Source organism: Symphodus melops, assembly GCF_947650265.1.
Source record: "Symphodus melops genome assembly, chromosome: 7".
Lineage (NCBI taxonomy): Eukaryota > Metazoa > Chordata > Actinopteri > Labriformes > Labridae > Symphodus > Symphodus melops.
In genome coordinates, this window is record NC_136697.1 from 24,164,398 (window position 1) to 24,192,320 (window position 27,923).

Here is a 27,923-nt window from a genome sequence, read left to right on the forward strand (position 1 = left end):
TCGCGAAGTGGGCGTGGCCTGATATGTAAACACCTGACTTACTGACAGACTACCTGCATGCCTGAAGGTGCAGGAATAGATTTCTAATGAAAAACGCTTCGTGATTGTTGATGTTTCCAGTTGCTGAATGGGGATAGTTTTCATTAAAAAAAAAAGCCTCTGTATCTTTGAAAGAAAAAACTGCAACACTTCTAAAATGATATGTTTAAAGCGAGAAATATACTAAATCTAAACTATCTTACACCAATCAAAAGAGATATGGCAGCTCTGCGCACATCCAGGCAAAATGCATACAGGTGCAGGAAAAACTGGTGATAATGATTGATTTGTTGATTGCTTATTTCCTGTCACATTAGCCTAAAGAAGATTCTTTGCTCATTGGTAGCTGAAGGGGGTCTGTTTTAAGACATTATATACAATTCACTCAATTATCTTTATTCTACTTGATCTATTTTGCTATTTTTAATTTGAGTATTTCATGTTATATTTTAAGTCTACCCTGCACCGTCTGCTTCAGCTTTATGTGCCTTTTATTTGCTTTTATTTGATTGTTTGCACTTGTTAGTTTGAAGTGAGTAAATTCAAATGATAGTTTTCCCTTTTTATCAATAAAGAATGGAGTTTATTAGTATAAAACATGGAGTTGATGCAGTTTAACAATGCCAATTGTAAATCAAACAGTTTAAAAGTTAAAAAAAAAAGTTACACAATATCCATAAAAGTTTGATCAAAAAAAAAAAATACCTGCCATGTGTAATAAATACAGTCAAGTAAAGAAAAGTGTAAAAAAAACAAATATTCAATGAGAAATAGGATTTAAAAAAGAATAAAGATGGATTTGTTTCATTCTGTATCTGTGTATAAATTATTCTCTTGATATCAAATCATCAATGTCATGGTCTCAAACAAACGTTGTGTTGTTGCCTGCTGATGATCCGGGACGACAGAAACCGGACTGTTAGGTGTCATTGCATCGTGAAGAGCTAATGGCACATTGTGATCATGTCACATTCCTTTCAAGTTACTCATCCTATCGGTTTTCCCCCACTGATGATTGTGTAGAAGGATCAACTACACTAGATATATTGTTTGAATAAAAATAAAACAAAATGTGACACTTTAGAAGACGAAGATTTGGCATAAAAATCTACAATTTTGGTAAATATTTGGTATTACTTCTTGTGTCGCTCTCCTGTCAAAAAGTTCTCCAAAACTTAATCTAAGCCCTTTAGAGACTCCTATAGACACCAGGACGGATCAGATGTCTTTTGTTCTTTCTCCTTCTGTTGGCAGGGCGTACCTTCACTCAGCAACAGGACCACACTCTGGAAAAAGAAGAACTTCTGAACGACTTTTCTTCACAAACACACAAAGAAGAGAAACCACCATTATCTTCATTATTGATAAAAAGGTCAACATCTGATTTACCAACACAACAAACTAAAGCACTTATGAACCCAAAACAACGGATCGAAAGGGGATCTGAAGAGAAAGTTATTCATTGTTGAGGAGCCTTGTGTATTCAGTCACACTTTATATTAAGGTGCTTGTAATAAGCATTAATGATAGAGAATAATAGTAACTTAAAAGACCTTATTAGATGCTTATTAACACCATAAGTCTATATAACTGTTACGAGAGGAGTTATTAACACATCTATCATGTTTTATCAGACACTTATAGGCTCTGATTAGAAACTTATTAACAGTTTATGTAGCGTCATAAACATTCAGAAGATGTTTATTAACATTAATAAGACTTATTGAGTGTTAATTAAACTATAAACTAATTTATAATTGGCTTGTAAGATATTAATTATCACAAAGAAACTTGTGAAACACCACTTATCAACATTCATAAGATGTTTATTGACATGAATAAGACTTTATTAGATTATATTAATACCTTATAAAGGTTAATAAATACTTTATTAAGCCTTATTAAGAGTTAATAAAGCTCTTTTATATAAAGTGGAAACACTGCTTATTAACAGGTCAGTGGGAACAGGTTCCAGAGCTGCTGTGTATCGGCTGGTTAATTAAAAGATGATTATTTACTGAGAGTGTGAGTGGGGAAATAAAACAGACTTTTTTTCTACAAACAGCAGCTAAAGATAACAACCATAAATTGACTTTGTATCCACAGCTCCTTTTTGTTTTCAGCAATACTTACCTGGAAGTTCACCTTGAAGCCATACACAATTATGCAAATCTCTGAAGTCTTTGGCTTAATAGAAGCAAAGGATGCCTCATACAATCATCGCTTTCAATATTTTGGTTGCATTCAAAGTTGAGCTGATGGAATATAAGGGAAGGTAAATACAGCTGCAGTCACTGTATGATCTACTGTGCCTATGTATAATCTTTGATGAGATCACAGATACACAAGTAAATTTGTTGGTCAAACAAATAGGATGCAAATAATCCCAATGCTGCTATGTACACCTCTAATGCTCAGAGGAGAGTTTGCCAGACCCAGTCTCGACCTCAACCCTGCTCTAACCACATTTGGACTTCCTGGCTCCTGTGAGTGACAAACCCTTTCAAAACATGTGACCGATTACGTCTCTGTTTATCTTTCCTCTGCAGCTTGGGATTTATTGAAGGCTTTCAGTAGGGGATTTCCAGGCTCTTCATATGTAAAGTTATCAAATTTGTTTTTATAATTATGATTTATTGTTTCTCTTATTTTGACGGGACAGCGATGTTGACTCGGAAAGCTTTCAAATCAGAACTTGAATTTATGTATTTATTTTTTAAATGAAATCTTAAGCACCATTCTAACCTTCTATTTAGCTTCTTTTCCTTTTCTGTTATTGAGAGACACGCTTCTCACAGGCATAGGCCCACAATACACACATCCACAAACAGGTCCTGTGGACGGAGAGATGTCAGAGTTAGGCTGCTACACAGAATGTGCAAGGACTGTTGGGGCTTTGGTGTCTTGCTCAAGGGCACCTCGACAGTACTGGGGAGGTGACCTAGGTTACGCCCCATCATAAAGCAGCCATATAGGGATAACAACATACCCACAGTCATACACCTTACCAAAGTGAAAATCTGAGAGAAAGAGAAACTGAGTGAACGAGTCGTAGACTATCCAAAAACATGGCGGCAAAGTTCAATAAAACTAAGTGACCATAATTAATTAATGAGAAAATGTTATGTTGTGCGTCAAAACCAGCTCATTCAAATTTGTTCATCATGTAATACAAGCTTTGTAATGACAGTAAAGTTTGTACTGTTTACACTGATCAAGCTCTCTGTGGGGGTGTTTTTGTCCTTGGTTGGCAGGATGAGATTTTTAGTTATTGGGTCAGTCCTTCACTTGGTTTAACCTGTGTTCCAAGAAGTAAAAAAGATAGCCTACAATTAGGCACGTTAATCATGCCCTGCCAGTACCTGAGCCTGTAAGAGGACACTCAGATATTACATTCGCATTTTGAATTGTTACGATGCTTGGCACATACCGAGCTCCTGATGAGAAAAACACAAACGTTGTTCCTTGTTCCACATTCTTTCGGTAAGTGTCAGTATCTTCCTCATTCTGCGAAACCTCAACTATCGTCACCATCGTTTTCAAACATGTGAGATATGAATCAGCAAAGGTAATCCATGACAGACTGGAAAATGTTTCAAAAGAAAATACTATTTTTTTTTTTAAATTCTTTTCTATTAAAATGTTACACAACCAGGTCTATTCAATGACGTAACAAACCTCTAATTTGTTTGATTTGGACCTCTATCATCTTCTTTTTTTTCCTTTACTTTGTTGTAGGCCTTTTGATAGGATTTCCTTTTTGTATTGACTTTCTGAAACCTTGATTTCAGACCAATAGCTGACTTTCATTTCTTTTAGTTGGTCTATAAATTCCTTTATAGATGTTAAATGGTTAATCCTTTTGAGGGTTAATTTTCTTTCACTGAAGTGAATAAAACTATCTGCCCTTCTGCCCTGAAACTGGACAAGAAGAATTATGTTAGGATCATTTTAATTTGAAGCAGGTTTATTTCAAGTTTTAAGAAAGGCACAATAACAGCAGTATACAACACGAGCTATGTCTCTTCCTAAACTCGGCTGCACATGTAAGCTCCTACCTGCCATTGTTAGTTGTTTTAAATTCAGCTTTTTGGCACTACAATCATTTTGACATTTTTGCGGTCTAACTTGAAACTTGTCGGTTGGAGGTTTGAGCGGATCAGCTGGTTGTGTCAACCTAAAGCATGCAGCAATGAGAGCAATGAGTGCGTCACGTACTCGTGCACCCAGGTACACACACCTGTCAGAAACCTCATGAAGGCCTGAATGCATAAATGTTGTGCTTCAGACTCATTGTTTTGAGACAGGAGCTGATAAATTCATCCAGAAACCATTCCCAACTTGATGGATCTAACAGAGGATCTGCCTGGAGCCAACAGACGAGCAGGGCAGAGCTGACAAACTCTAAATCACACAAGGGACTCAAGATGTGAAGATTTTGCAACAATAATAGGAAGCGCTGCAAACCGAGGCCCCATCTGACAGCACTGACTCTCTTTGTCCTGCTAAGTGGAGCATGCGTGAAAGTCAGGTTTCTTCTTTAAAAAGAAAGAATTGTTTTATTGTTGTGTTTTCTGATCGTCTGAGTTTTGAGCGGCAGCTACTTGTTCAACTCTCTGTCACTCCCAAGTGGTAATCAGCTGTTACAACCCAAAGTGCCACAGAAAAGTTTCTCTCTATTTTTTTTTTTCTTAAGTCATTTTTGAATTTGTTTATGTAGTTTTGTTTTTTGTGTTTTAGCTTAGGTTTTAGTAAAAGCAAAATTTGGTGACATATTTTTTGAGAAACTTCATCAGTTAAAATATGTCACATAGAATAAATTTGTTGTTGTGAAAGCAAAAAGGAAGAAGAAAAGATCTCGCTTGACCATTAACCCTTTGCTCTTTGTTGGGATTCAACACACTAACCAACCAATTAATCAATCAACCAACCATCCAACCAATCAATCAAGGCATAAGACTGATTTCCATGTGCCCTGTCTGTTAACTCTCACCAGCTTATTTTCCTTCCAAATACTTATTTTTTGTCATCTTTGTAATAACTACACTCAAACACTTGAACCTAAAACAGAAGGAGATCTTCAGTTTTCTTTTTTCTGTGTAAATACATCAATCCACCGTGTGCTATAAATCATTAAATCCAAAAAGCTTTCATTACAAACATCTGTTAAATTAAGATGCAGAGATCAATTATTCTAATAATTTATTTGTTCAATAAGAAACCAACACCATAGAAATATATAAAAATACATACAGTCAAAGTATAAAATATCAGAGACAAAGTGATCCGGAGGCTTAAAGCAAAGGTGTGAGATAGCTGCAGGTTAAAGTGCACCGAGTGTAACATGGTCTGTAACAGAAGGTTTGACCGAGGTACATCTCCATCATGTGCGCACACACACGAGAAGATCGTTGTTCTAAACGTGACATAAAAACATTATTGACGACACAACAACAAAACTCAACCAGTAAGTCTGCAATAAAGAAACAATGGATTTTAACACTCCATCCAGTTTGACCCCAAAGCACCAGCATTACCACAGTAACAGACACCACTTCAAAAATATGTTTTCACGTACACATGTAACAGCTCAATATATATTCTACTTGTAAACTTTTTATAAAATGTGATTGTAAAGCCCTGACGGCACACGAGCAGCCTCTACAGAAAACAAAGTTTCTAAGTTTCAGCTTTCAGGGGTCAAAAGAAAAGTCCTACTGAACACACCAGATTACATTTGTAGTGGTTGCAGAGATCACGTGTCACATGCATGCTCTACACATGATCTGATTGGCTGTTTTGCATAAGATCTCCCTCGTAAAGTTCTGCAGTAATGATCCGTTTCTGTTTGTTTTTTTCAGACCAACCATGACATGAGCTTTTTTTTTTTTTTTTTTTTTACGAAAAGAGATTTTATAAAACTGCAGAACATAAACTGTGTTTCAAAAACCAGTAAGACAAAACAACACTAAAATGATTTGTTCAGTAAAATAATCATACATAGGAACAACAATGTTATGATTTGAATGCAGGCTTTAAACCACGCCATGACCATTTCCCCTCAACACATGGTGTCAGACCACATTTTTGCAGGGATTGCATCAGCTGGGATTGTTCTGCTTGGTAGCTTTGCATCGAGAACACAGTGCGCTACACGAGTTTGTAGCTAGCTTCTACAGCCGGGGAGTCCAGCATGAAGCTGCTGCTTCAATGTTCTCGATATTAGTCATTCTGGTGAAAGTGACTTTTACAGATTCTTAATTTCAACTCCAGCACGGTGTCAGAGTTGAGTAGAAATGATCAAAACGTGAAGGATGTTAAGATGTTGGCACAACCCTCAAATTCACAATCTGGTTTATCGCCTTAAATTTGATGTTGAAGAACAAAACACAGTTGTGTTGAGTGAAAACGGGATCTTATGAAAACCACAGACTTGGAGGGGGGAACCAGAAGTACCTAAAAGAAAACTCATTTCTGGTTTATGTGATGTTTCTGCAGCTGACTCTCATTTTAACTTCAGTTGGGTTACACATTATTTCAGACCCTTAGTGTGATGATGGCTTTGTTATGTAACTAAATATTGAGTCCGTCTTCCAGCAGTGCGTTGGCTCGTGCTCGTGATCCTCGGTGGCTGTGCCTGTGCTCTCTGTCACTCCCTCTCCTCTCCCTGTCCTCTCTCCTCTTCACTCTTTCCTCCTCCTCCTCCTCCTTCTCCTCGCCCCCCCTTTCACCCTCCGCTCTCTCAAACTTCTTCCTCGCACTCTCAATCCGGCTCTCTCGTTTCTCCTTCTGCTCGTCCGATCCTCTTCTGTGGTGACTCCTCTTCGAGTCAGACCCTCTGCTGCTCGCCCACTCTCTCTCCGAGTGCTCCCTCCTCGACCACCCCGTCTCGTGGCTTCGATGGGACTCTCGCCTCGTGTCTCCTTCATCCTCTCTTTTCACCTCTCTTCCTTCCTTGCTTTCCCTCTTCTCCTCTCTTTTTCCCGTCTCTGCTCTCCAGTCCTTCACTCCTCTCTCCTCTCCTGTCCTCCTCCAGCTTTCCGTCCTGTCACTTTGTTTTCTCTCCCCACTGATGCTGCTACTATCTGATTCTTTTGCTTGGTGTTTATTCTCTCTCTCGCTCCTGCTGCTGTGCCTCCTCGTCGTACTCCCCCCTCCGGCCTCTCTCTCTTTATTCACAGATTTCCATTCAGGTTTGATCTGTTTTTCCTCCTCTCTGTGGCTCCTGCTGCTCTCACTCTCTCTTCCTGTCATGGCTCTCTCAGATTGCACCTTTTCACTCAGGTCCTCTCGTTTTGAATCACCTGACCTGCTCTTAGCTTCCTTCTCTTCTTTTCCAGATTTATTTTTCTCTTTCTGCTTGTCTTCTTTGGTCTTGTCTCGCTTGATCTCCAGTTTTTCTTTGGCTGCTGTAATCCAGTTCTCATTTTCTTTGTCCTTCTTCTTTCCTTTCTCAGATTCTTCTTTGGAGACTTCCTCTTTAACAGACTCATTCTCCTGCTCTTTTTCCTTGTCAGAAATGTTTTTTAATTCCAACTCCTCTTTCTCCTTTTCCTTCATGCGCTTCTCTTCCTCCTCCTTTTGCTTTTTCTGCTGCTCCTCCTCCTTCTTCTTCAGCTCCTCCTCCTCCTTCTTCTTCTTCAGCTCCTCCTCCTCCCTCTTCCTCTTCTGCTCCTCCTCAACCTTCATGTCTAGTTTCTCCTCCAGGAGGTCCAGCTCCTTCTCCAACTCGGCCAGCTTTTTCGGATCCGACTCAAGGTCGTCCTCAACCTCTACCTCCACCTCCTCAAACTCCTCGTACTCCTCCACCTCGATGCCGTCCATGGTCATCTGCAGCTGCGTCTTCACTTTGTTCAGCGACAGCAGGCCGTCCTGGAGTTCTGTACACACATCCCTGATCTTTTTTGCAAACTTGGTTTTGGCTCCTTTGCGGAGGTCGTGGGAGTCTTTGGCCAGGAAGAAAACATCCAGAGCCAGGAAAAGAGCGGACATGACCCCCGTGGTGACGCTGATGGCCTGGGCGGCTTTGGCGGCACCGCCTGCAGCGCCTAAAACCTGCACTGTGCTGATGAGCTTGTCCGTGTTGATCATCAGGGCTTTTCCTGCGCGGCCCCCCTCCTTCATCACGTGCTTCAGGTTGTGGTTTAAAGCTTTTTTGGCGGCGCTCTCTGAGTATTTCTCAAAGTCCCACTCCTGCAGGGTGTCCATACCAGCCTACAAGAAACAAGATTGTTACAATAAAGAGAGTTTCAGGGCGGCAGTAAGTTTGAAGGCTTTACAGAGATAACGCTGTCTGGCTTCACAGCAAACATTTATTTTAAAGGCTAAAAATAAAATCTAAAATCGGTTTCATTTTTCCATATTTTGAAATTCTTTACTATTTTTTAAGAAGAACCAGACGTTCCAATATAAAAGTAGACCATCTTTTCGAAGGAGAAAGCATACAGGAACATTACAGCCTCAGCTATAGTCATCAGTCTATGTACCTCATTTTTAACTGCATTATTTCTAAATGTGTTCAGATGATTCAAAGCTCAACTGGAACCCTGTTTTAAAACCATGAGCAGGTATCGGCCTCTTAAAGGAAAGCTTCTCTGCTTTTTTCTCACTGTGAAGGTCATATCTGCTCTTAGATATTCAAAAAGAAGTGTTTAAAGATGACACACTGGATGTTTCTGCAGACATACCACCAGAGATAAAAACATCAATAAATCAGTTTGCTCACCTGTACAAACTCCATAACCTCCCTGATGTCTTTGATTTCCTCCTGGTAGTCCTGGATCATCTTCTCCAGCTTCTTTCGGTCCATGTTGGAGTGAACCGTGTCCGTGATGTTAGCTGTGGCGGAGGTGATGCTGCCTGCTGTAGCCACCCCGATCCCCACCGCTGTGACAATGATGGACGCTCCAAAAGTGAACGGTGCCAGAATGAGCCCTGTGATTGTAGCCACGCTCCCGCAAACGCTAGCCACTCCCCCTCCCACGGCGACTGACACGGTTTTCTTGTGGAATTGATCCGCAGCGTCAGCCAGAGCCAAAAGCTCCAGGATGCGATGCTGTAAGGACGCCCCCCGCTGGTTGAAAAGACGCACAAACAGACGGGCCGCCATATAGACACGATCGGCTGCCTGCTCCATCGCCCTGCAGAGACACAAGTGAGCTGTGAGTCAAAGAAACTCACCGCATGGCGTTTTTGTAAAGTGAGGGTTTCAGGTGGATGTAGAAAAACACAGGCTCTTAAAATATGTTCTTGTAATGTGTTGAACGTAAAATTTAATTCTGGACAAAAGGGGTCACCAACTTCAGATTTCTGAGTCCTAAATATAACCACATGGATTTTTTTTTTTATTACCCGTTTCCTTCGCCATATTGGTTAGAAGTAAGACAGTATAATGTAAACCCAGAAGATGACCAGGAAACATTCATGACAACAATAAATCGAGCCTTCATAACAGATGATCTGTGTGCAAAATGTCATCTTCTGTGCAAGTATAAAAAAAAAAAGTCAAGAGAATAAACTCACGCTTCCTCATCCTGCTCCTGGAGTTGAGAATTTTCGTTCCACTCTGCCCAACCTGGACACAAGCAGCACAACATTTGTGAGTCGGGGACACACGAGAGAAAGTATTTTGCTCCTGGTTTTGAGTGATAACTCGGGCTGTGGTGATTCGGTAATACTCAAAGAAAACGAAAACAAACACACACACACACACCTTTGACCGTGTTCCACCACTCCATCAGCTCATCTTGCTCCTGGAAAAATCATTTACAGTCAGATAAGATGTAAAACATCGACCCATCATGTAGCAAGGGAATCAATAGGTGGACTTTTATGATGGTAGAAGTGGGATGTTTGCAAAGATTTAAACACTAACTAACTCCTGAATTTCCCTCGGGATCAATAAAGTATCTATCTATCTATCTATCTATCTATCTATCTATCTATCTATCTATCTATCTATCTAATCCACCAGCCATAAACTTTCCAGGAAGCAATCCTATAATGTGAATCTATAGTCATTTAAAAGCTCACCTCGGTAGCTAATAGAGGGTTAGCTTCAGTGGGGTAAGCGGCCATCTCTACAGGCTGGACTTCTACTGAGTTCTCCTGGAAAACACACACACACACACAATTTACAATTTGTACATACAAATACATTATTTTGTACTATTAGTGATTTATTTCCTCATGCACATCGACATGTGATTTGTATAGATGCAATACTACTAACAGTAGGCTACATAACAGTTCATTTATCTGTGCAGCACATCTATGAACTTCACTGCTGCTTGATGAACTGGATAAAAAAATTCGTGATGGATGTCTTCAGGTAGAAGACAGATGTTTTTCTCCTGACTGGATGAACTGTGGAGATATTTTGTACCTGCTGCATTTCTACTTTATTACTGTCCTCATACCAACCTGTGCCGAGTTCAGCTCCTGCATCTCCACGATCTCCTCGATAGCAGGCATCTTGTCTGAACTCTGTGGAGGAGAAACAGCACTTCATGTAACTCACTGAGCAGATGTCATCACATATCAGTAATTAAATCTTCAAAGGGGCGAATGAAAAGGGAATTAAAAAAAAAGTTTCTCGATCATTGTGAATCTGTTCAAAACCTCGTTAACAGATCCTATAAATCAGTCAAGTTTAAAAAGTGAAAATGTGAACACGTCGGTGTCATCACTGAGTTTCAAATCTGATGATTACGTACCTCTTCTTCAAGTTTGGGCACTTTGGAAGTTTTCTTGACTCTGAATGACACAACCTGAGAAACAAAAAAATAAAGTTTGTCTGTGAGAATCGGCGAGTACAGAGACTGGAGGGTTTGATCGACCTCTCCTGCCTGTCATTCCTGAACTTCAACATCAGCGGTAAGAGCTCAACCCAGAGAAGCAGGAGTCTTAAATCAGCTCCTTTCACTTTACACCTGTGTACCATTCGAAACCTTCATGAGCCATCTAATGTTGAAATTATGTGTGAGCACACTTTGGCTCTGGCTCCAGCTCCTTCAGGCTTTTATTTTATTTTTTTCGATTTTGCAACAACTCACTCGTCTTTTCTTCTTGATGGTTCTCCTGCGTCTCAGCCCGCCTCCTTCTGGTGCCTCCACGTCTTCACTGTCCTGCTCATGAAAACAGAGGGCAGAAATGATCGTATACAGTAGGTGTACGAGTGTGACTGAATCTATTCACCTACACGCTCATTCAATATCCTTCCACATTCAAGCAAGAAAACAACAAGTAAGACTAAATCTGCTGCTGATTTATTTCGATCATCTTCAGCTGATTCATTGGCAAACTTGAATGCAGAGATTGGAGGTTCATCTACATTAAACTAAAGCTCTCTCTGGGTAACTTCTCCATATATCCCAAGTCAAACTGTGCAAGTCAAAGGCGACAGCTTAAATGTAACACATCCTGCTTCTCCTCATATATCCCACCTGATGTTCGAGGGCTTTGTTCCTTCTGAACCTCCCAGCGAAGCCTCCTTTTCTCTCCTGAAAACATGAACATCAGACATAGACATGCATTCAAATAACAAGCAAACAAAGTACAAAAAAAATATGCTGCGTGAATTTAAACAGAAGAATAGACTCTGCAAGGCTCACTTTTGCGTTTCCTGTGGCGTCAGAAAGATTATCATTACTTGCTGTCAATTCACCGAGATCCCCCTAAAAAATACAGACAAACAAACGGACCAGGAATGATATATAGATAGATAGAATGATGCTGTGTTTCTGTTTCTGAAACGTTTGGGTGCAATTGTTGGGAAACAAGTTCAACATCAGGCGACTTATTTGAACTCAGAGGTTTGATGATGATTAAAATGATTTTAATGTCTGCAGGCGGCTGAGTGTCAAATATGGTTTTTTTTATACCTTTTTTTCCCAAATGTGACCAAAAAAAACAAAAACATGTACGAAATATACTGTAAAAACAAACATTTTCATTGATGAAGATTTTGCGTTTTTGGCTTTCAACCTGTTTTCCAGTGTTGGTAATTCACAATGTTTCCACGGGCACGCTCAGCAAGCCAAAGAAAAACCAAGCGCAGTTTCACTCAAAGAGCACCGACTTTGTTTCCCAGTCATTCGAAATTTCTGAATAAGTTGCCGAATGCGTGTCCAGGTTGAGAGTCGCTCTTACCTCTGCTGCGTCTGTGAGGCTGTCACAGCTGGCAGACAGATTCTTGGAGCCGCTGAGAGGATCCTGGAAAACAAAAAAAAGGACATTTTATGACTCACGTGTGTATCGTTCAAAATATCTAATGCAGCAGAAGAGCGTTTGTGTTTGGCGTCTAGGATCCGACTTAATCACTCCTCACAGTTTGAATTTGAGGAGTGATGGGATAACATCTAAGTCTACAGGTGGATGCTGGGGTTGTTTTGGGGCGGAGTGAGAGAGCAGTACTGGTGCAGGTCAGAGCTGACAGTGAAAGAGCAGAGGGAGAGATGGGAGGTCTTGCTGCTTAAATAGACGGCTAACTGGAAGAATGTGTTGTCAGGTGATTGTTATGAAATGAGTGCTGCTCAGCCTGAACACAGAACACCCTTAATTCAGTCAATGTGCACATCACACAAAACGAATAAAGACTGTCTTTGGTTACCTTTGAAGTGAGGGAGCGTGGAGATGGTTTTGGAGACCTTCTGAAGATTCCTGCCAGTCCTCCGGTCTTTTCCTGAAACATTCCCATATATCAGTAATCAAGATCAAAACGTCCTGAAACAGGCTGAAATGAAGATGATCAGCGAACACGTGTACCTTTTGTGTCGATGCGTCTAACAGATTTTCACAGCTGGCAGATAACCTCTTGTCCTCTGCTGGGTCTAATTCCTGAACACAAACAACAGCAAACTGCAACGTTTAAAATACTGACACACGAGGTTTAAACTTCAGCTGTGAAGGTTCGTCTGTACCTCATCCGTTGTATAACCCTCTGCTGCTGCTTTAGGAGTTCTCTTAAACATGCCACTGAAAATGCTTTTCTCCTGAGAACAGAGATCCGACACAGACATAACCAGTGAGAAATACATCAACAGTATCTGTAAAGTGTCACAGTCAAACTAACCAAGATGTGTTTTTAAGTTCAGGCTGAATCAAAAGAAATGTTATTTAGTGACTTGAAATAAGATTTGATCCATATTAAATACGGCTAACGTACTTTATTATGTTAAAAAGAAAAACATTTCGGGGCACTGGTAGCCTAGTGGTGAGTGTGCGAGCCCCATGTACGGAGGCCAGGGGTCTGTACAGACTGTTTTAAGTTGGGTGGCCCACCTGGGGAGTTTGAGGAGACCAGCATGCAAATTCATTTCATATTTTTTTTAACCTTTCTATTCCCACTCGTATGTTCACATAAATAACACAATTTAAAATAAATCACACATAAATCCTCTGAGCTTGATTCTTAAGGGACTCAAAAACAAAGCCATGTGTTATTTTATTTTTTGATCTATTTTTTTTTTTTTTACATGATTTACACTGGGATGCACTGGTTTTTTTATTTATCTGGTTGCATTACTCTTTTTAAATAAAACTACAATTTTTTTTAATTTTTTTTTTTAAATAGGACGGATAAAAAACACTATTTTACAACAAGGCACCTTTGTTTTTCCGTTTTCAGACAGACTGTCCGTGCTCGCTGTCAGCTCCTTCTGCTCATCCTTAAAAGAACAAAACAAAAAGACATTTACACACACGGATACAGACGGTAACAAGGCTAACAGAGAGCGATGCTAACACTCACCTCTGCTGTATCACCATCTCCAGACGCTTTGGGTGTTTTCTTGCGTAGTCCGCTGAACAGCCCGCCTTTCTCCTGTCGGGTGAAAAACACAAATAGAGGCCACAGTTAAAGACGAGATACAAAGAGTTACAACAGAACATTTAGTAAACAACACTCTCTCACTTGTTTGTCCAACAATAACATGAGGGGGACTGAATTGACTCAAACAATGAAAAGGGGCTCAATATGTGGAGTTCTTTACCTGCAGAGCTGGAAGTGGAACCAGACTGGACTCAAACAGTTCTTAAAGAGAACTCGTGTATGATCCTGCTCTGACTTAGTTTTATTGTATTATAGAGGGTTTTTATCCAGTACGGTTCAGTCTTTTTTAATGTTGTGCCAGTTTGATGCTGTTTCATGTAAACCTGTTGAGTTTTATGTATTTTTATGGGGACGGGCTTCGCAAATGAGCTTAGGCTTTAAATGCTGTCGTGTGTGGCGACTCGCTCCATAAACGTCCCGAAGAATAAAATATGATTCAGCACTTTGTCTTGTAGTTTTAGGTCTCCTTACTCTTTGAATTTCATTGGACACTCAGATCTATCGACAGTGTCGAGAAGCGAGCCATATCATCAGTGTGCAACACCTGAATTTGGTCAAAGTAAAACATCAACATCATCGTGTGTGGGGAGGAAGCTGCTGTGAACGTGTGCAGAGGTCACACTCACCTCGTCAAACAGGTTGTCAATGCTGGCTGATCTTTTGAAGATGCCGCCCAGGCCTCCTTTTTTCTCCTAAAACACAATTTGGTTTTTATTTCTCTCAAGTGAACACATGTTGATTTTTATGCAGTTGTGCTGCATCTTGTAAAAGAGCTGATCAGTGACAATCTCCGAGAAGAACACACACAATAAATCCTCTCCTAAAATCTTATCTCTTCGATCAGGGTGCATGTTGACATGTAGACTGCGTTACCTTGGGGACGGTGGCGTCAGTCAGATTCTCACAGCTATCAGATAACAGCTTTTCACTTTTCCCCTCCAGATCCTGAAATAAGAAAGAAAACATTAGTAATCACTGCAACAGAAAGTGACTAACTGAACACCTGATATAATCAAAGTACCTTTTCTGCTGCGGCGCCCTCTGCTGGTTTCTGTGGCTTCTTAAACACGTTGCTGAAAATATTTTTCTCCTGAAAATCACTTCCTGTCAGTAATCACTCTTTTGAAAAGCTTTGATGAATAGGTCTGTGTTTCATCGTAAAGCAGGGCTCACCTTTGTGACGTTGCTCTCAGACAGGTCGTCATTACTGGCTGACAGCTCTTTATCAGCCTCCCCAGCCTGAAACACAGAAACAACACGATGACTCATCAGATGTTTGAAATATGGCAGAAACATATTTAACAGCAAGAAAGCACAAACTCACCGGTGACTCTGTCCATTCTGCTTTGGGGGTCTTTTTCAGGAGTCCACTGAACAGCCCTCCTCCACTTCTCTCCTGATGACACAGATACAAATTGAGGATGAGCTGAGACTCTTCACTCCATTTGTTTGTTAAAGGAAATGTCATGTCAGATTTCAAACCTGTTTGTTCTCTGATAAATTCTCAGCGCTGCCCGAGAGCTCCTTGTCAGGAGAGTCATCCTGCAAATAAAAATAAAACAAGTTATTCTTACTAAGAAAAGGCTTACGTTCACATCTTTATCAGTGTTGTTTTTTTATTCTGATTCGTTTCTGTCATTTTAAATTCTTATTTTTCTTCATACATCCTCGGTCCTCTTGGTCTCAATCAATAAAGCGCCGATAAAATGTATCTCCAGGTAAAAGACCTTCATGTTGTTCTGAGCCTGAGCTGCCTCTGTGCCTGTATTGAGCTATGTGAGGGGTAATGCCTGTCAGACGGCTCACACAGTTCATGCAGATCATGATAATAATATTATACTGCCTGATTCTGATCGGGTCGGGTTTTTGTTTGGGTTCTTTTATTGTTGGGTGTTGTTGTTGTTTTTGTTTGGTGTTTTTTTCATTGCCTAGTACATTTACATATACAAGGAATTTGTCCCGTGTGTTGGTACAAAAAAATATATATACCTGACATATGAAATAAGGCTGAAATAACAAGGACTTAAATAAAGTATAAGAAGCAAATGTCAAATATAAAGGATAATAATATTCAATATGTACAAAGGCTGCATGAAAAAGAATCAGTGGGTTGCTTTGTTTGCTTCTGCACATGTAAAGATTGATTTGATAAGTGCCATTCAAACTAAGTTTTTATGATTTGAAGTTACGTTTAAAAGTTGCTCCTTGTTGGTTCTGGGGAAGGAGGAAGAGAAGGGGCAGAAATCTTCTTCAAATAAAGATTCAATCTGCAAACACAGCTTGTTGGTTTTCTGTCAGTCAACAAGTTCGTCCTGCTAGCCGAGCGTTAAAACATCCAGCCCATAAAGGACTTCCAAGCACTTCTTAAATGTTTAGACAGAGTCAAACAAAGTTACCTCCTCAGGTTGAGCAGCTTCTGTAGGTTTTGGAGACTTCTTGAACATTGCACCAAATCGTCCACCTTTTTCCTAAAGCAGACATTTTCCGACTGTGAGTTCTTGCTCTTATGACAAAAATCATTTTAGGACTTTTTTCTTTCTTATTCATTAAATAAAATCACCTTGTTGCTGTTTTCAGACAGAGCTTCACTGCTGCCCCAAAGCTTGTTGTCTTTAAGCTGGTTTTCCTGCAGATGATACAAAATAAATCAGAGGTCCTGATGCAGGTCTGTGTTTTTTAGACCGTCTATGTGACTGAAGTTGTTTACAGCCTGTTGTGGCTCGAGCAGACTTAAGCAGAGTCAGACTTGTCTGATAGGACGCAGCCTCCAACATAACTCATTGATCTTTGTTTTTAACTTCGGACCCACTTAAACTCGTAACAGGAAGGATGTTTTTTGTTTCTTCTGTCTGGGCTCAGACTCTGCCTTCTTCTCCTCCAAATGATACTCTTTATAATACTTCTGTTTGGTAGATTTCATGAAAGATTAACAAAGATGTACACATCCCTGAGTGGCTGCTGGATCATGTGTCGGGAAAAAGACGCAAACAGCCAAGGAGCTCCCAGACTGAGGCGGAGCATGTTGGCTCCAAACGTCACTCATCAATAAATCCTTTAAACAGGATCTTGATTGTATTGTAGTTTTCACCTTCTCTGACTCCTCAACTCGGTCTACTTCCACACAGCATGCTCTTCAAAGCCTGGCACACGGTTACAGTCCTATCATTAGTGAGTGTCTTGATGTGTGTATTTTTGTGAACTGAATTCAAACAGAGCTTAAACCACACCCAGCAAACAAGCATCCTAAACGTCCCAAACACAACTTAACATCCATTTACGGTTGACTGAGGGATGCGTTGTGAAAACTGCACTTTGGTTGAATCCGTACCTCTCCAGTTGTTTTCGGAGTCTTTTTGAGGAGCCCGCTGAACAAACCGCCTTTCTCCTGCAGAGATCAGAACAAGATTTTATTTCCATAAAATTCAGAGGAGGTAACTTATCTTCCATCTGCTGTCTGTGGGCAGAACGTTTGACGTTATTCGGGGTGAGTCGTGTAGTTTCAGTGGGTGTGTTCAGAGGCTCCATCACATCTATCATGAAGACTCACCTTGTTCTCCGACAGGCTGTCAGTGCTCGCCGAGAGCTCTCCATGCAGCGACTCGGCATCCTAAAACCAACAGAAATGTCACTTAACCGGTGTGAACATGAGCATAGAGGATGATCAGGTTACTGAAAGAGGACGGCTCGGAGGAGAGAGAATCACAGGAACATGCTGACAAGTGCAGAAATGACATTAATGCAACGGGGGGGGGAATATTTATCGTAAAGTGGCGCCGGGTGCAGAGTGTAACTGTGTCCTGTATAACTGACCGCCACCTGAGAGCGGAGGGTGGCTGTGAACGGACTACCCCCTTTAGTACCATACACAAAAACATGTTTACCTGCTCGGGCGTCTCCTCGGCAGGAATCTTTGGAGACTTCCGGAGGATCCCGCTGAAAAATCCTCCTTTTTCCTGGTGAGATTAGAGAGAGATGAATTGTCCGTGTCAGTGACAGTTGTGTAGTCACACAGTCACGTCATGGCTCATGTACCTCTGAGCTCACCTTGGAGTTGTCTGACAGATTATCGTTACTTCCTGACAGATCATCGTGCAGAGACTTTCGGTCCTGAATAAAACAAAATGACGGTAAGTTTGTCAGTCTTTGTATTTTTTAAATATCTTAGACAACACAGTCAAGGTAAGTTGAACACATGAAGCTGACACGTTTCAGGTACGTCACCTCTTCAGTTTGAGCAGCTTCGGATGTTTTCTTCTTAAACATCCCGCTGAATATTCCTCCTTTCTCCTGAAACAAAAGTACGCCTTTGTTTTGTTTGTTTTGCTCGACGTCGGAGCTTTCTAGATGTCTGTGTTTAAACCGTTACGAAGGATGAAGCCTGACGTGAGAGGAGCAGTTTACCTTGTTTTCAGACAGACTGTCATTGCTGGCCGACAGCTCGCTGTGAGCATTCAGACGCTCCTGAAGCAGCAAAAAGGTAAGTTAAACACAAAGTTAATATTTGCAGACTGATCAGACTTAAATGCACCTGAAAGACGTGATGATCAGGAGTTGTGCAGCTTCATCTGATACTCACTTTATCGTCTGTTGTTTTCGCGGGTTTTTTAAGGATGCCAGAGAAGAAGCTCCCCTTTTCCTGAAAGACAACAAAAAAAAGAAAAGACATATGACCCAATTTTTATACTTTTGAAACCTTTGCATGTGATATTACAAATACATAATAAATACATAACAACAACAACCCTAACAACAAATTAAGCTCCTAAATAAACACAGTAGTCCTCAGAAACATTTCTGAACGTGGTTGTTAGATACACAGACACATGTTCAGTGTATCTATAGACACCCTGTAAACCCTGTCAGGCCACTAAAATAAGACCTACAGTGGATTGTTCTGAGCTTTTCTCCTCGGCTTCCTCTGCATCTTCAGCATCACTGTCTGCTTTGCTGACCTGGCCACGAGAAGGAAGAAAAAGGTAAGACTCAAAGGGAAAATGAAATTGTATGGCTCAAACAACGAGCAGAAGTGTTGATTTTACCCTCAGAGTCGGAGAAGCAGGTCTCTCTTTGGGAGTTTTCCGAAACATTCCAGTAAACAAGGCGCCGATATCCTGACGAGAAGGGTCACACATCAGACTAAATCATGTCACGACTCATCAGGACAGTTTGAAGTTTTCTCAAAATGTGAAGTGTTCACAACTGTCTTAAATTGTTTTACGGGTTTTTGTGGCTTCACCACATTATAAACTAATTACTGATAAAAAAAATCTAATTTATTGTGCAATAACAGAAACACACAAGCTGGTTCTAGGAGTACTTCTCTTCTATCTAATCATAGACAAACACATTTCCTGTTTTCTGACCTCAGTCACTAATGTAGCAGCCAGTAATGTAATGTTGTCCTTTATAGTTTGTAAAATGCAGAAGTAGATTATGAACAGGAGCAGAGCAGTCGAAAGCTGTGACAGTGTTTTAATGTGACCGTTATTCTCATTCACCTGTTTCGGTTCTGAACTCTTGTCCGGCTTGTTTTTCTCCACAGGTTCTTCTTTTTCTGAGTGGGCCTCCGCTCTGCTTTTATCTGGACTCGGCTCTCTGCTGGTCTAAAAGAAGAGTCGACAACCTTCAGCATAAAATCAATATCCTGCTTTTGATTTTTACACAGATTGGAGAAGATTTAAACATGTTCATCTCAGACTGACTGTCACCTCTGTGAAGGAGTATGAGGCCCACATCAAGGGGGGGAAATGGAGTAAATGATCTCTCGTAGCAAAGGAAAAGTGTAAATTCATTTTTGATGAACAAATGTTATTTACTGTGAATTTACCAATTTAATCTTTTTTTTTGTTCTTTAATGTTGCCCTAATACTCCGTTGTACACTTCTCCAACATTTACAACTAATTAAAGAAGTCAACAGGTTAAATAAAAATAAATAAATTTAAGGATGGACACACGTGAAAGTCAAAACAAAAATCTAAAAAACATTAGAATTTTTATTCCCCCACCACCATCAACACAACTTCCGTCAGCACGAGAGCCGAGCGTCACCACAGATCTGAAGCCACCACCAGCACCAAACACTAAAGCAAACACTACTTCATACCTTTGGGGACGACTTGATTTGTAACCCTTTCATTATTTCCTTCAGACCGCCCTGTCAATCACAGTCACACATCAAAAACCAGCTGCTCATCATTAACTTAACTACCTAAAAGTACATTACCAACAAGGTCCTTGTGCTTTCCTTGTGGTTAAAGGGTTTTATTGCACACTGTCCCTCACAAATAAAGTTGAAAGTTGAAGAGAAAACATGCTGGGAAGTCATGATGTCATGTCTCTTAATGATATTGAGGATGATGATAATGATTTTGCTTTTATTTTGAAATTCAGATTGTCTTGATTTTCGGTAAATATCATTATAAGCTGATGAACTACCAGTCTGGGCTGGAAAGAGTCATGTGGTTATTTCACATCAATTTTAATCTCAAATTCAACAATTCCAGTATTTGAACAGTGAGGTTATAGTTGTACCTCTGCAATAACAAATGATGGATCTGAAAACAGGACAACAAGCAGCAATAATAACACACAAACCTGTTTGCTGGCAGGAGCCTGTTGTGCCGGAGCGTCGTCAGTTGTTTCCTTCTTGTCAAAGTCGTGGATGATGTAACTCTGAGGAAAGAGAAATCAGTTTGTATTTAGTTTGTGATGCTTCTTCAACAACCATCAGACACCTGCTGACACTCCTTCTATATCCCACTGTATGTCTGAATAAACACGGCACACACATTCATAGGACGCCAAAGACGCCAATGTTCTCATAATGAAGGGCGAAAAATGCTTTTAAAATAAGTGCAGGTCCGACTGTTCGTGACCTTTCACTTCTGTACCAAATAAAGACTTTAAAGGAGGCCCGGTCGATCCTTTATTTGCACATTTGAAGTTGTTTCCGTCGGGCTTCAGATTCAGCCTGCCAGCATGCAGGACAAAGAGACTAAAAAAACGTGTTTGTCTCTGCTGCTCTCGTCTTTTTAAATGACTAATTGAGTTCGCTTTTTAACATTTATCTATTCATGTTAATTAGACTTTTTTTTTAGGTTTTTTTGTGCCTTCATTGTAGAGATAGAGTCAGAAACCAGGGAGAGAGAAAGTAGGGAAAGACATGCGACCACAGGTCGGATTTAAAGGGATACTTCACCTATTTGCATGAAGCTGTGTATCATTAGAAACATGGTAGTAGTGTTGAATGGTCGTGAATCCAACCCTCATTTTGCCCTGAAACGAGAAAAACGTGTTTTTCTTTGCTTGAAAGTAAAGAAAATTTCCAGATTTTTCTCGTTTCAGGGCAAAATGAGGGCTGGATTCACGACCATTCAACACTACTACCATGTTTCTAATGATACACAGCTTCATGCAAATAGGTGAAGTATCCCTTTAAACCCGGGCCGCCCGCTTGCAGGACGACAGCCTCCATAAGTGGGATGCACATATTGCTCACTACGACCCAACTTTTACTTCTCTGTGTCTTCTTATGTTGCTTGTTGGATGGATGAATGTATGTTCTTCTACAGACTGTGAAACTAAATGCGCTCTCACAGGTGAACCTTAGACATGACTTTGCTTCAGCAGCTGTGGATTAAACAGCGTGCACTGCTACAAAGTGATGAAAGCTGTTGAAGAACACAGACGAGTCACACTGTCAGTCTTTTCGTGCAGCTGTGATGCTTACAGTGAACGCAGGCTGCTTCTCTTTCTGGCTCCTCTTAAACAGTCCAGACAGGGCGTTCTGATTTCTCTGCAAACGACACAGCAGATGTTAATACGGTGGAAGATAATTCCTCCTGTGTTTTTGAAATGAGGTCATCGGTAGCAGGAATTAGCTCTTAAAAGCAGAAATACCTGTTTGAAGTCTGCTTCATCTCGGGGAACTTCGGATCGCTCGATTTCTTTGGAGCTCTGATCAGGAAGAGGAAGGAATTTAAAAACCAGGAGGAACATGACATTTCATTGTTGTGTGTGTGAATGTGTGTGTGTGTGTGTGTGTGTGTGCGCTTGTGTGTGAAGGTGTGTGTGAGTTACCTGCGTGTCGTCAGCTGACTTCCTCCTGTGATGGCTGTTTCTGGTCGTGGCATTTAATTCCTAAACACAGAAGAAGCCCGTCAGGAAAAGAAACTTGACACCTGGTGAAGCTCAGGCAAACTTTTAATACTTCACACAGACGACAAAGGTTAAAGATTCATCTCCTCTTTCTGTAAGGACACTCTATTGACCAGAAGCAAACACACACGTTAACATAAAACTCAAATAAATGTCAGACTACACCGCTGATTGCTGCTACATTTTGCACTTTACCTTTTGTGTTGGTCTGGGTGGAACCACGGGCGTTTCTGACTCTTTCTCTTTTGTCTCTCGTCGGATCAGGTTTTCATTTGCCTGATACAAACGCAAAAAGGAAGGAAGTTTTATTTATACAGCACCTTTCAAAGTGCTTCACAACATAGTACAAAACATCATGTAAAATATCAAAATGCATATTCATCCTGATTTGTTTTTGTTGTGTTAAGTTTTTAGTGTTTTTAGGACCTGTACAGCACTTTGTTTGAAAGCACTTTATAAATAAAGTTATTATTAAAAAGGCCAAGACAATACAAAATCATAGCAGCCCAAAAGTAGCTGATTAAAAGCCTGGACAAAAAAAGGAAGACAAAGGCTGATAAGTGATATTTAGAAAACTTCTAAAAAATATGTGTAAAGTAAATTATAAACAGAATTAAGTGAAATATCAATATCATAATCAGAGTGCGCTTCAGTATAAATACTGTTACAGACATGTTATTTCATTTATTTTACTAAAGTGTGCATTGACATATCACTATAAAGCTTTATCAGTAAACGCACATACAGTACGTATTTCAACTGCTCGGGGCCCCAGACCAGTAGGGGGCCCCTGAGGGCTCACAAACTTTAAACCACAGCATCAAGCCAGGAGAAGAAACAGGAAGTAAGCGTTGGGACACTGGCAGACATCATGGTGATGCATGCAGGTTCGAGGTGGCTCGATCTGTAATGCTGCTGTACGGGACAAAGTTTGGTTGTGCTCCTTCATACAATGACAATAAAGTGTCGACTGTATCTCAGTCTGTACGCATGTTCATCTTTGTTTTATCTTCGACATGCTTTCAGAGAAGATTACACGTCCAAATTAAAACCTTTCTTTCAAACAGGTGACAGTAGAGAGCGTGTGCACCTTATTGTGTTATTTTGCCATGTGTGATATTCACGTCACACAACATGAATATGACAGTGTGTGTAACCCCACAGTCAAATCTGAGGGAATGGAGGTAAATGAACAAAAATAAATAAATAAATAAAAACTGGTGCACATGCACCTATAATCCCTTTCTCTTTCATCTCCAGAGTAACACGTCACTTGAAACAGAAACATTGACTTTCAAATGAGAGAACTAACAGGTATACTGCTGCGTACCTCGTTGATCCTTTTGGCTGCATCTCTCACCCTGTATTGTGTGTGAATCAGCTCCTGCACAGAGAAAAGGACAATTTTCTTAAACTTTTATTCTAAAGATATTCTCCTTATTTCCTTATCAAGTATTTTGTCTTCAAATGTTGTCACAGTACAGGAATTAAGCATTGATCCGTATCAATAAAAAAAGAAGTTTCACAAGGATGCTCGTCTTACATCATCTGAAGGTCTCTGAGGCACCGGAGGAGTCGGTTTCTCCAGTTTCTCGGCGTCATTTCTCTTTTTCTGTAAAGATATATTCTACATTTAAACAGAGAAGATTTGCAGGGAGCACACCGGAGTGGTCGGGGGTTTGGTGCTTTTACTTGATCTCACCCCAAAAGTTCAATATTTGTTTTTTACGATACACTTGAGCATTAAAACATTGTTTTTTGGTTTGTTTTTTTACCGGCGTTGGTTTCTTTTTGACTTCTGGCTTCATCATCTCCATCCTGCCTGTAACGGTGACACAGAGAGATGAGGTTCAAACAGGCTGATTGCAGGTTCAGATGGTTCACTTTGAATCTCTCTTGTGATGTCCACTGGGCCACATGGAAAATGAGTGAATAACCCTTTCACACACTTTTCTGCATAGCTTTTAACATGCCAGAACAGGAGGAGCACAGATGTTTCTAATCTACCTTTGCGTTCCACATAAGCATGGCGAAGTGCACCAATCTTATTTTACATTCAGTTTATGTAGTGAGAAAAGAAAAACTGCTTTTACACAAGAAGTCTCTGTCGTTTAGAGTTTCAGGAAAGACATCAAATGAGTTTCACATTAAAGTCCAGGTCTTAAAAACAACAGTGAATTGTGAGAACTTTTAGGGATGTGGTGATAAAACACCACAACACTCTAGTCATAAAACTGCCTTATTCCTTTTTGGGGCCATTTTTGCCGATATACGTTGAGACAGCTATGAAGAGACAGGAAATGTTAGGAGGACGTGGAGCTGAGGGCCGAGGCCTGATTCAAACGGCAGCTGCCATGAGGCCTGTGGATTCTGCACGTTGGGTGTGTGTCATACCTGCTCGGATATTCACCGCCCCCTTACACCTGTCTTAATATGTCCACAGGACATCAACACTCTAAGTTAGCTCATGTTGTCCTCTTATCTGTCCTCACCATCAACAATACAGAGGAGACAACATCTTTAGTTTGTTTTTTATTTTTACTCAGTGACGTGCTTTGAGGCCTATAGTGCACATGACGGGTAGAGAACGAGCAGGGAGACAGAGAGGCGTGTGATTGGTTCATCAGATCGGGACCTCGTGGCAGACGTTGGTCGAAGTTTTCACAGTCTTACAAACTGCTACAGATGAGGGATTTTCTTCGTTCCTTTTTCAGACACGTTAGTTATTCATTTCTGTCAGGACCAAAACACAATTTTAACCAAAATCTTAACAAATGGATCTGGAGAAAATGAGCAACCCTGCCTTTAAAGGGAAGCAGAATACGTTTTCCATACTGCAGTATATACCACCTACATTTACATAGAGAGATAAGAGGACTGGACGTAGCCCTTTGTCCACAGGGGGAGATAAAATAACACGTGCTATAGGTTTCTTTAAGGTTCATTCATTGGAAGGCAGACATCATCAATGTTATTACTGATGTGTGATTTTCCTCCAAAAGGAAAAAAGAGCAGGATCAAACACTTCAGGTGCACAACTGCAAAAAGACTAGAAGAAAACAGAAAAGTCAATGTGATCACTTTTGTCAACCCGGGGTTTTCAGATCCAGATCCTCGCTCGTGTTAAACCTCCTCTCTGATGTACGTAGGAGTTGTAGGATTGTAGAATCATTTTTTTTAAAAATGGCTCCGTGATTTTGGTGACAGAATAAAAGATGTGCTTGTTTTATACAGGTTTCTGCAAATGCACATGCAAACCTGTCTTTAAAATGAGGAAGAGTCGTGTCCATTTTTCCCATGGCTTCATTTTACTAGTGGACAGTTTACTTATTTAGTTGAATAACCCTTGTTCAGGAAATCTGAGTCACCGGCTTATCTCAATCTCTAGTGGTCAATTAGTGACCCTGTTGACCTTTCACTGATCCACTCAGGGGCTGAGATATGTTTACTGTCTCTTCTTTACGATGACTCAGAGTATGCAATCGTGCAAACTTACTTCCACTATATCGGTTTAAAACGTGGCAGCAAAATCAAAGAGATCTCTTTGATCATCAGTGGTCGGACAGTTTTGGACCCTTTACTTCAGCAAGACAACTGAGACCACTTATCTGAGAGAAGATGAAATACAAGCAATCAAACAATTATTTAATCATCGCTCACGTTTAAAAACAACATTTTCTGGTCTTCTGTGACCATAAACTATATCGTTTGGACCTGTGGTCTCAGCTGGTCCAGCCTGAAAAGGGCGGCTGTAGAGTCTCTCAACTGGAAGTTGGGGGGATTTATTCCCAGCTCCTGCAGCCACATTTGGATGTGTCCTTGGGCAAAACACTTCCTGCTGCTACAACAGTGGCTTGTAAATGTTAAACAACACGTTCTTTCAAATAAAAGCTGATCATAGACTGTTTTCCCCTGTCACATATCATATATCCATGACCCACTAAAAAATGGTTGGACACCCACCAATAGAAAACTTCTGGTTTAGACCAGTGGTTCTCAGCTGGTCTAGTCTCAGGATCAATCACAAACTCATTTATGAAAAATCACTGATTTCAAATTTTTTTTTTTTCAACCAATCAGATTTGTTTTAAAAAAATTGATCAGTTCAGACCTCAGACAGTACAAAATGTGAAAACACAAAATAAAACAAACATATTGGAAAAAGTGCTTCATGGACATTTTAAAACGACATTTTTTCAGGCACACATTGGCGACCCCCCCCCCCCAAAAAAAAAAAAATTGCTCTCTTTTTTTGGGTCCCAACTCACCAGTTGAGAATCAATGATTTAGACAATCCAAGACATGTGAATAAGTCCTGATAAATTCAGAGAAATGCAAACATTTATATTTAAAGCATGACTTTTCTGAGCATAAATTATTAAAGCCCTGACTGTTAGACCCCTGGTGACATTTCTGCATTAAAAACTACATCAGTAGCATCATGCTGAAGCCTACTGGGCAGTTCAGATAAATCCATCCTATTTAGAGACTACACAGTAACATTTAACTATGAATTACAAAGTTAATATGTAGAGTTTAATGAAGCAAAAAAAGAAGGCAATTTAAAATAACAAGCACCTCACACGTGAAGAAGGTCAAGATATGAGGAGATTTAATAGTAGCTGCTTTTTTATTTATCTAATGAAGCCTATAATTCATGATTCACTATCATTCAATAAGACGGAAACCCTCCATTGGCCTGACAGCACTTTAGATGCAGGAAGAACTACAGTAACATTGGTCAGTCACAGTATGAGACATTTGGAGAAGTACTACAGGTCACATTTCCTAAAACTATAACTTTAGCTGCAGTGATAAACTTTTATAAAAAATAAACTATATTTATCTCACAGACTGTAAGTGTTGATCTCGGAAGCAGACAATGCGCGAGACTCCTCATTTAAACCGAGGTACATTATAAAACAGTGAAGCTGTGAAGCTCTGAAACTAAGACGCGTTCCTTGTCAGACTTTTACATACCGGAGATTTGTAGACACAAATGAGTAACTTTAAATCCAGTTTTATAGCAAAACACACCAAACCAGAGACGTAGACAAGCGGCTCCTTCACATTCCCAGGAGTTTAAAAACTTCACCACACCCGCACAACAACATCTGCACGCAAGAGGCGTTCAAGGACTCCGGAGAAAAACGGAAAGAACAGTTTATTTTCTGTTAAACCGGACCCAATACTTTTGTTTATATTCAATAATACTTTTAATGTCATGTTTTATCTGGGTTTCACTTTTATGGTCATGTTCATTTTCTAGACTGTTTCTATTTTATTTTATATATGTCATATAATTCACATTTAATGTGAAATGTGTACATATAGTTATGCTACACAGAGCAGCAATGGCGAATGAATGAGTTAAAAATACTTGAAATTAATTAAGTTAAATAAGTTTGTTCAAATCCGGAGAACATTTCTGATTTTCAAGTTCTCAGATTAGTTTTTTTGGTCAAGAATTGTAAACACGTTTCCTAAAATTGAATTGCCAATTACAAAAAAAAAAAAGTACATTTGAAAGTTTAAAAAAGGTAGAAAAAAACTGTCTAACATCAGATTTAAAACACAGGTATTGGTGCTGGTATGAGGTAGGCTTATTATGAAAAACCAGCCCCACTGTCAACATCCTGTTTGATATGGAAAAACTACCCACGCCTGCATAAGAAAAAACATATTTGCAACGTGAGAGTAGGCTATCACTTAAAAAAAAAAATGTGAGTAAGCCTGTTCAACATCATTTGATTAGCCACAAAACGCAAATTAATCCAATTTTAATTTCCGATAATGCAGCTTCCTCTTATTTCCTACCTGTCTCATGTTGTTTCTTAGTTAACCTGAACGTAACATATCTCAAATATCCGACAGCATCCAAAGGCAACACTGTTT

The 27,923-nt window shown here is 40.1% G+C and overlaps 1 protein-coding gene across 1 annotated transcript; it reads right to left on the reverse strand.

The window, feature by feature from the left end:
- Positions 1–5,224: 5,224 nt before the first annotated feature.
- On the reverse strand, positions 5,225–27,896 carry apold1a (apolipoprotein L domain containing 1a). The gene is made up of 44 exons (XM_079348001.1): positions 27,846–27,896; positions 23,804–23,850; positions 23,572–23,640; positions 23,359–23,412; positions 22,224–22,304; positions 21,951–22,010; positions 21,771–21,827; positions 21,601–21,666; positions 20,466–20,543; positions 19,975–20,025; positions 19,369–19,473; positions 18,910–18,981; positions 18,754–18,822; positions 18,447–18,506; positions 18,272–18,331; positions 18,092–18,157; positions 17,915–17,977; positions 17,752–17,823; positions 17,418–17,477; positions 17,199–17,255; positions 16,431–16,496; positions 16,267–16,338; positions 15,353–15,412; positions 15,195–15,266; positions 15,044–15,109; positions 14,892–14,960; positions 14,744–14,815; positions 14,497–14,562; positions 13,790–13,861; positions 13,647–13,706; positions 12,960–13,031; positions 12,805–12,876; positions 12,650–12,721; positions 12,190–12,252; positions 11,652–11,714; positions 11,484–11,540; positions 11,094–11,165; positions 10,755–10,808; positions 10,462–10,524; positions 10,072–10,146; positions 9,752–9,791; positions 9,562–9,613; positions 8,765–9,179; positions 5,225–8,253 (listed from the first exon to the last, which is right to left on the reverse strand). The coding sequence occupies exons 2-44, from the start codon at positions 23,843–23,845 to the stop codon at positions 6,613–6,615; spliced, it is 4,728 nt and encodes a 1,575-aa protein (XP_079204127.1). The 5' UTR covers positions 23,846–23,850; positions 27,846–27,896; the 3' UTR covers positions 5,225–6,612.
- Between the last annotated feature and the right edge of the window lie 27 nt (positions 27,897–27,923).

Coding starts and splice junctions, on each gene's coding strand:
- apold1a (XM_079348001.1), bottom strand. CDS start 23,845: ATGGAGATGATGAAGCCAGAAGTCAAAAAGAAACCAACGCCG. Junction 12,877..12,959: donor AGGGTTATACAACGGATGAG/GTACAGACGAAC, acceptor GTTTGTGTTCAG/GAATTAGACCCAGCAGAGGA. Junction 10,147..10,461: donor AGGAGCTGAACTCGGCACAG/GTTGGTATGAGG, acceptor TGTGTTTTCCAG/GAGAACTCAGTAGAAGTCCA.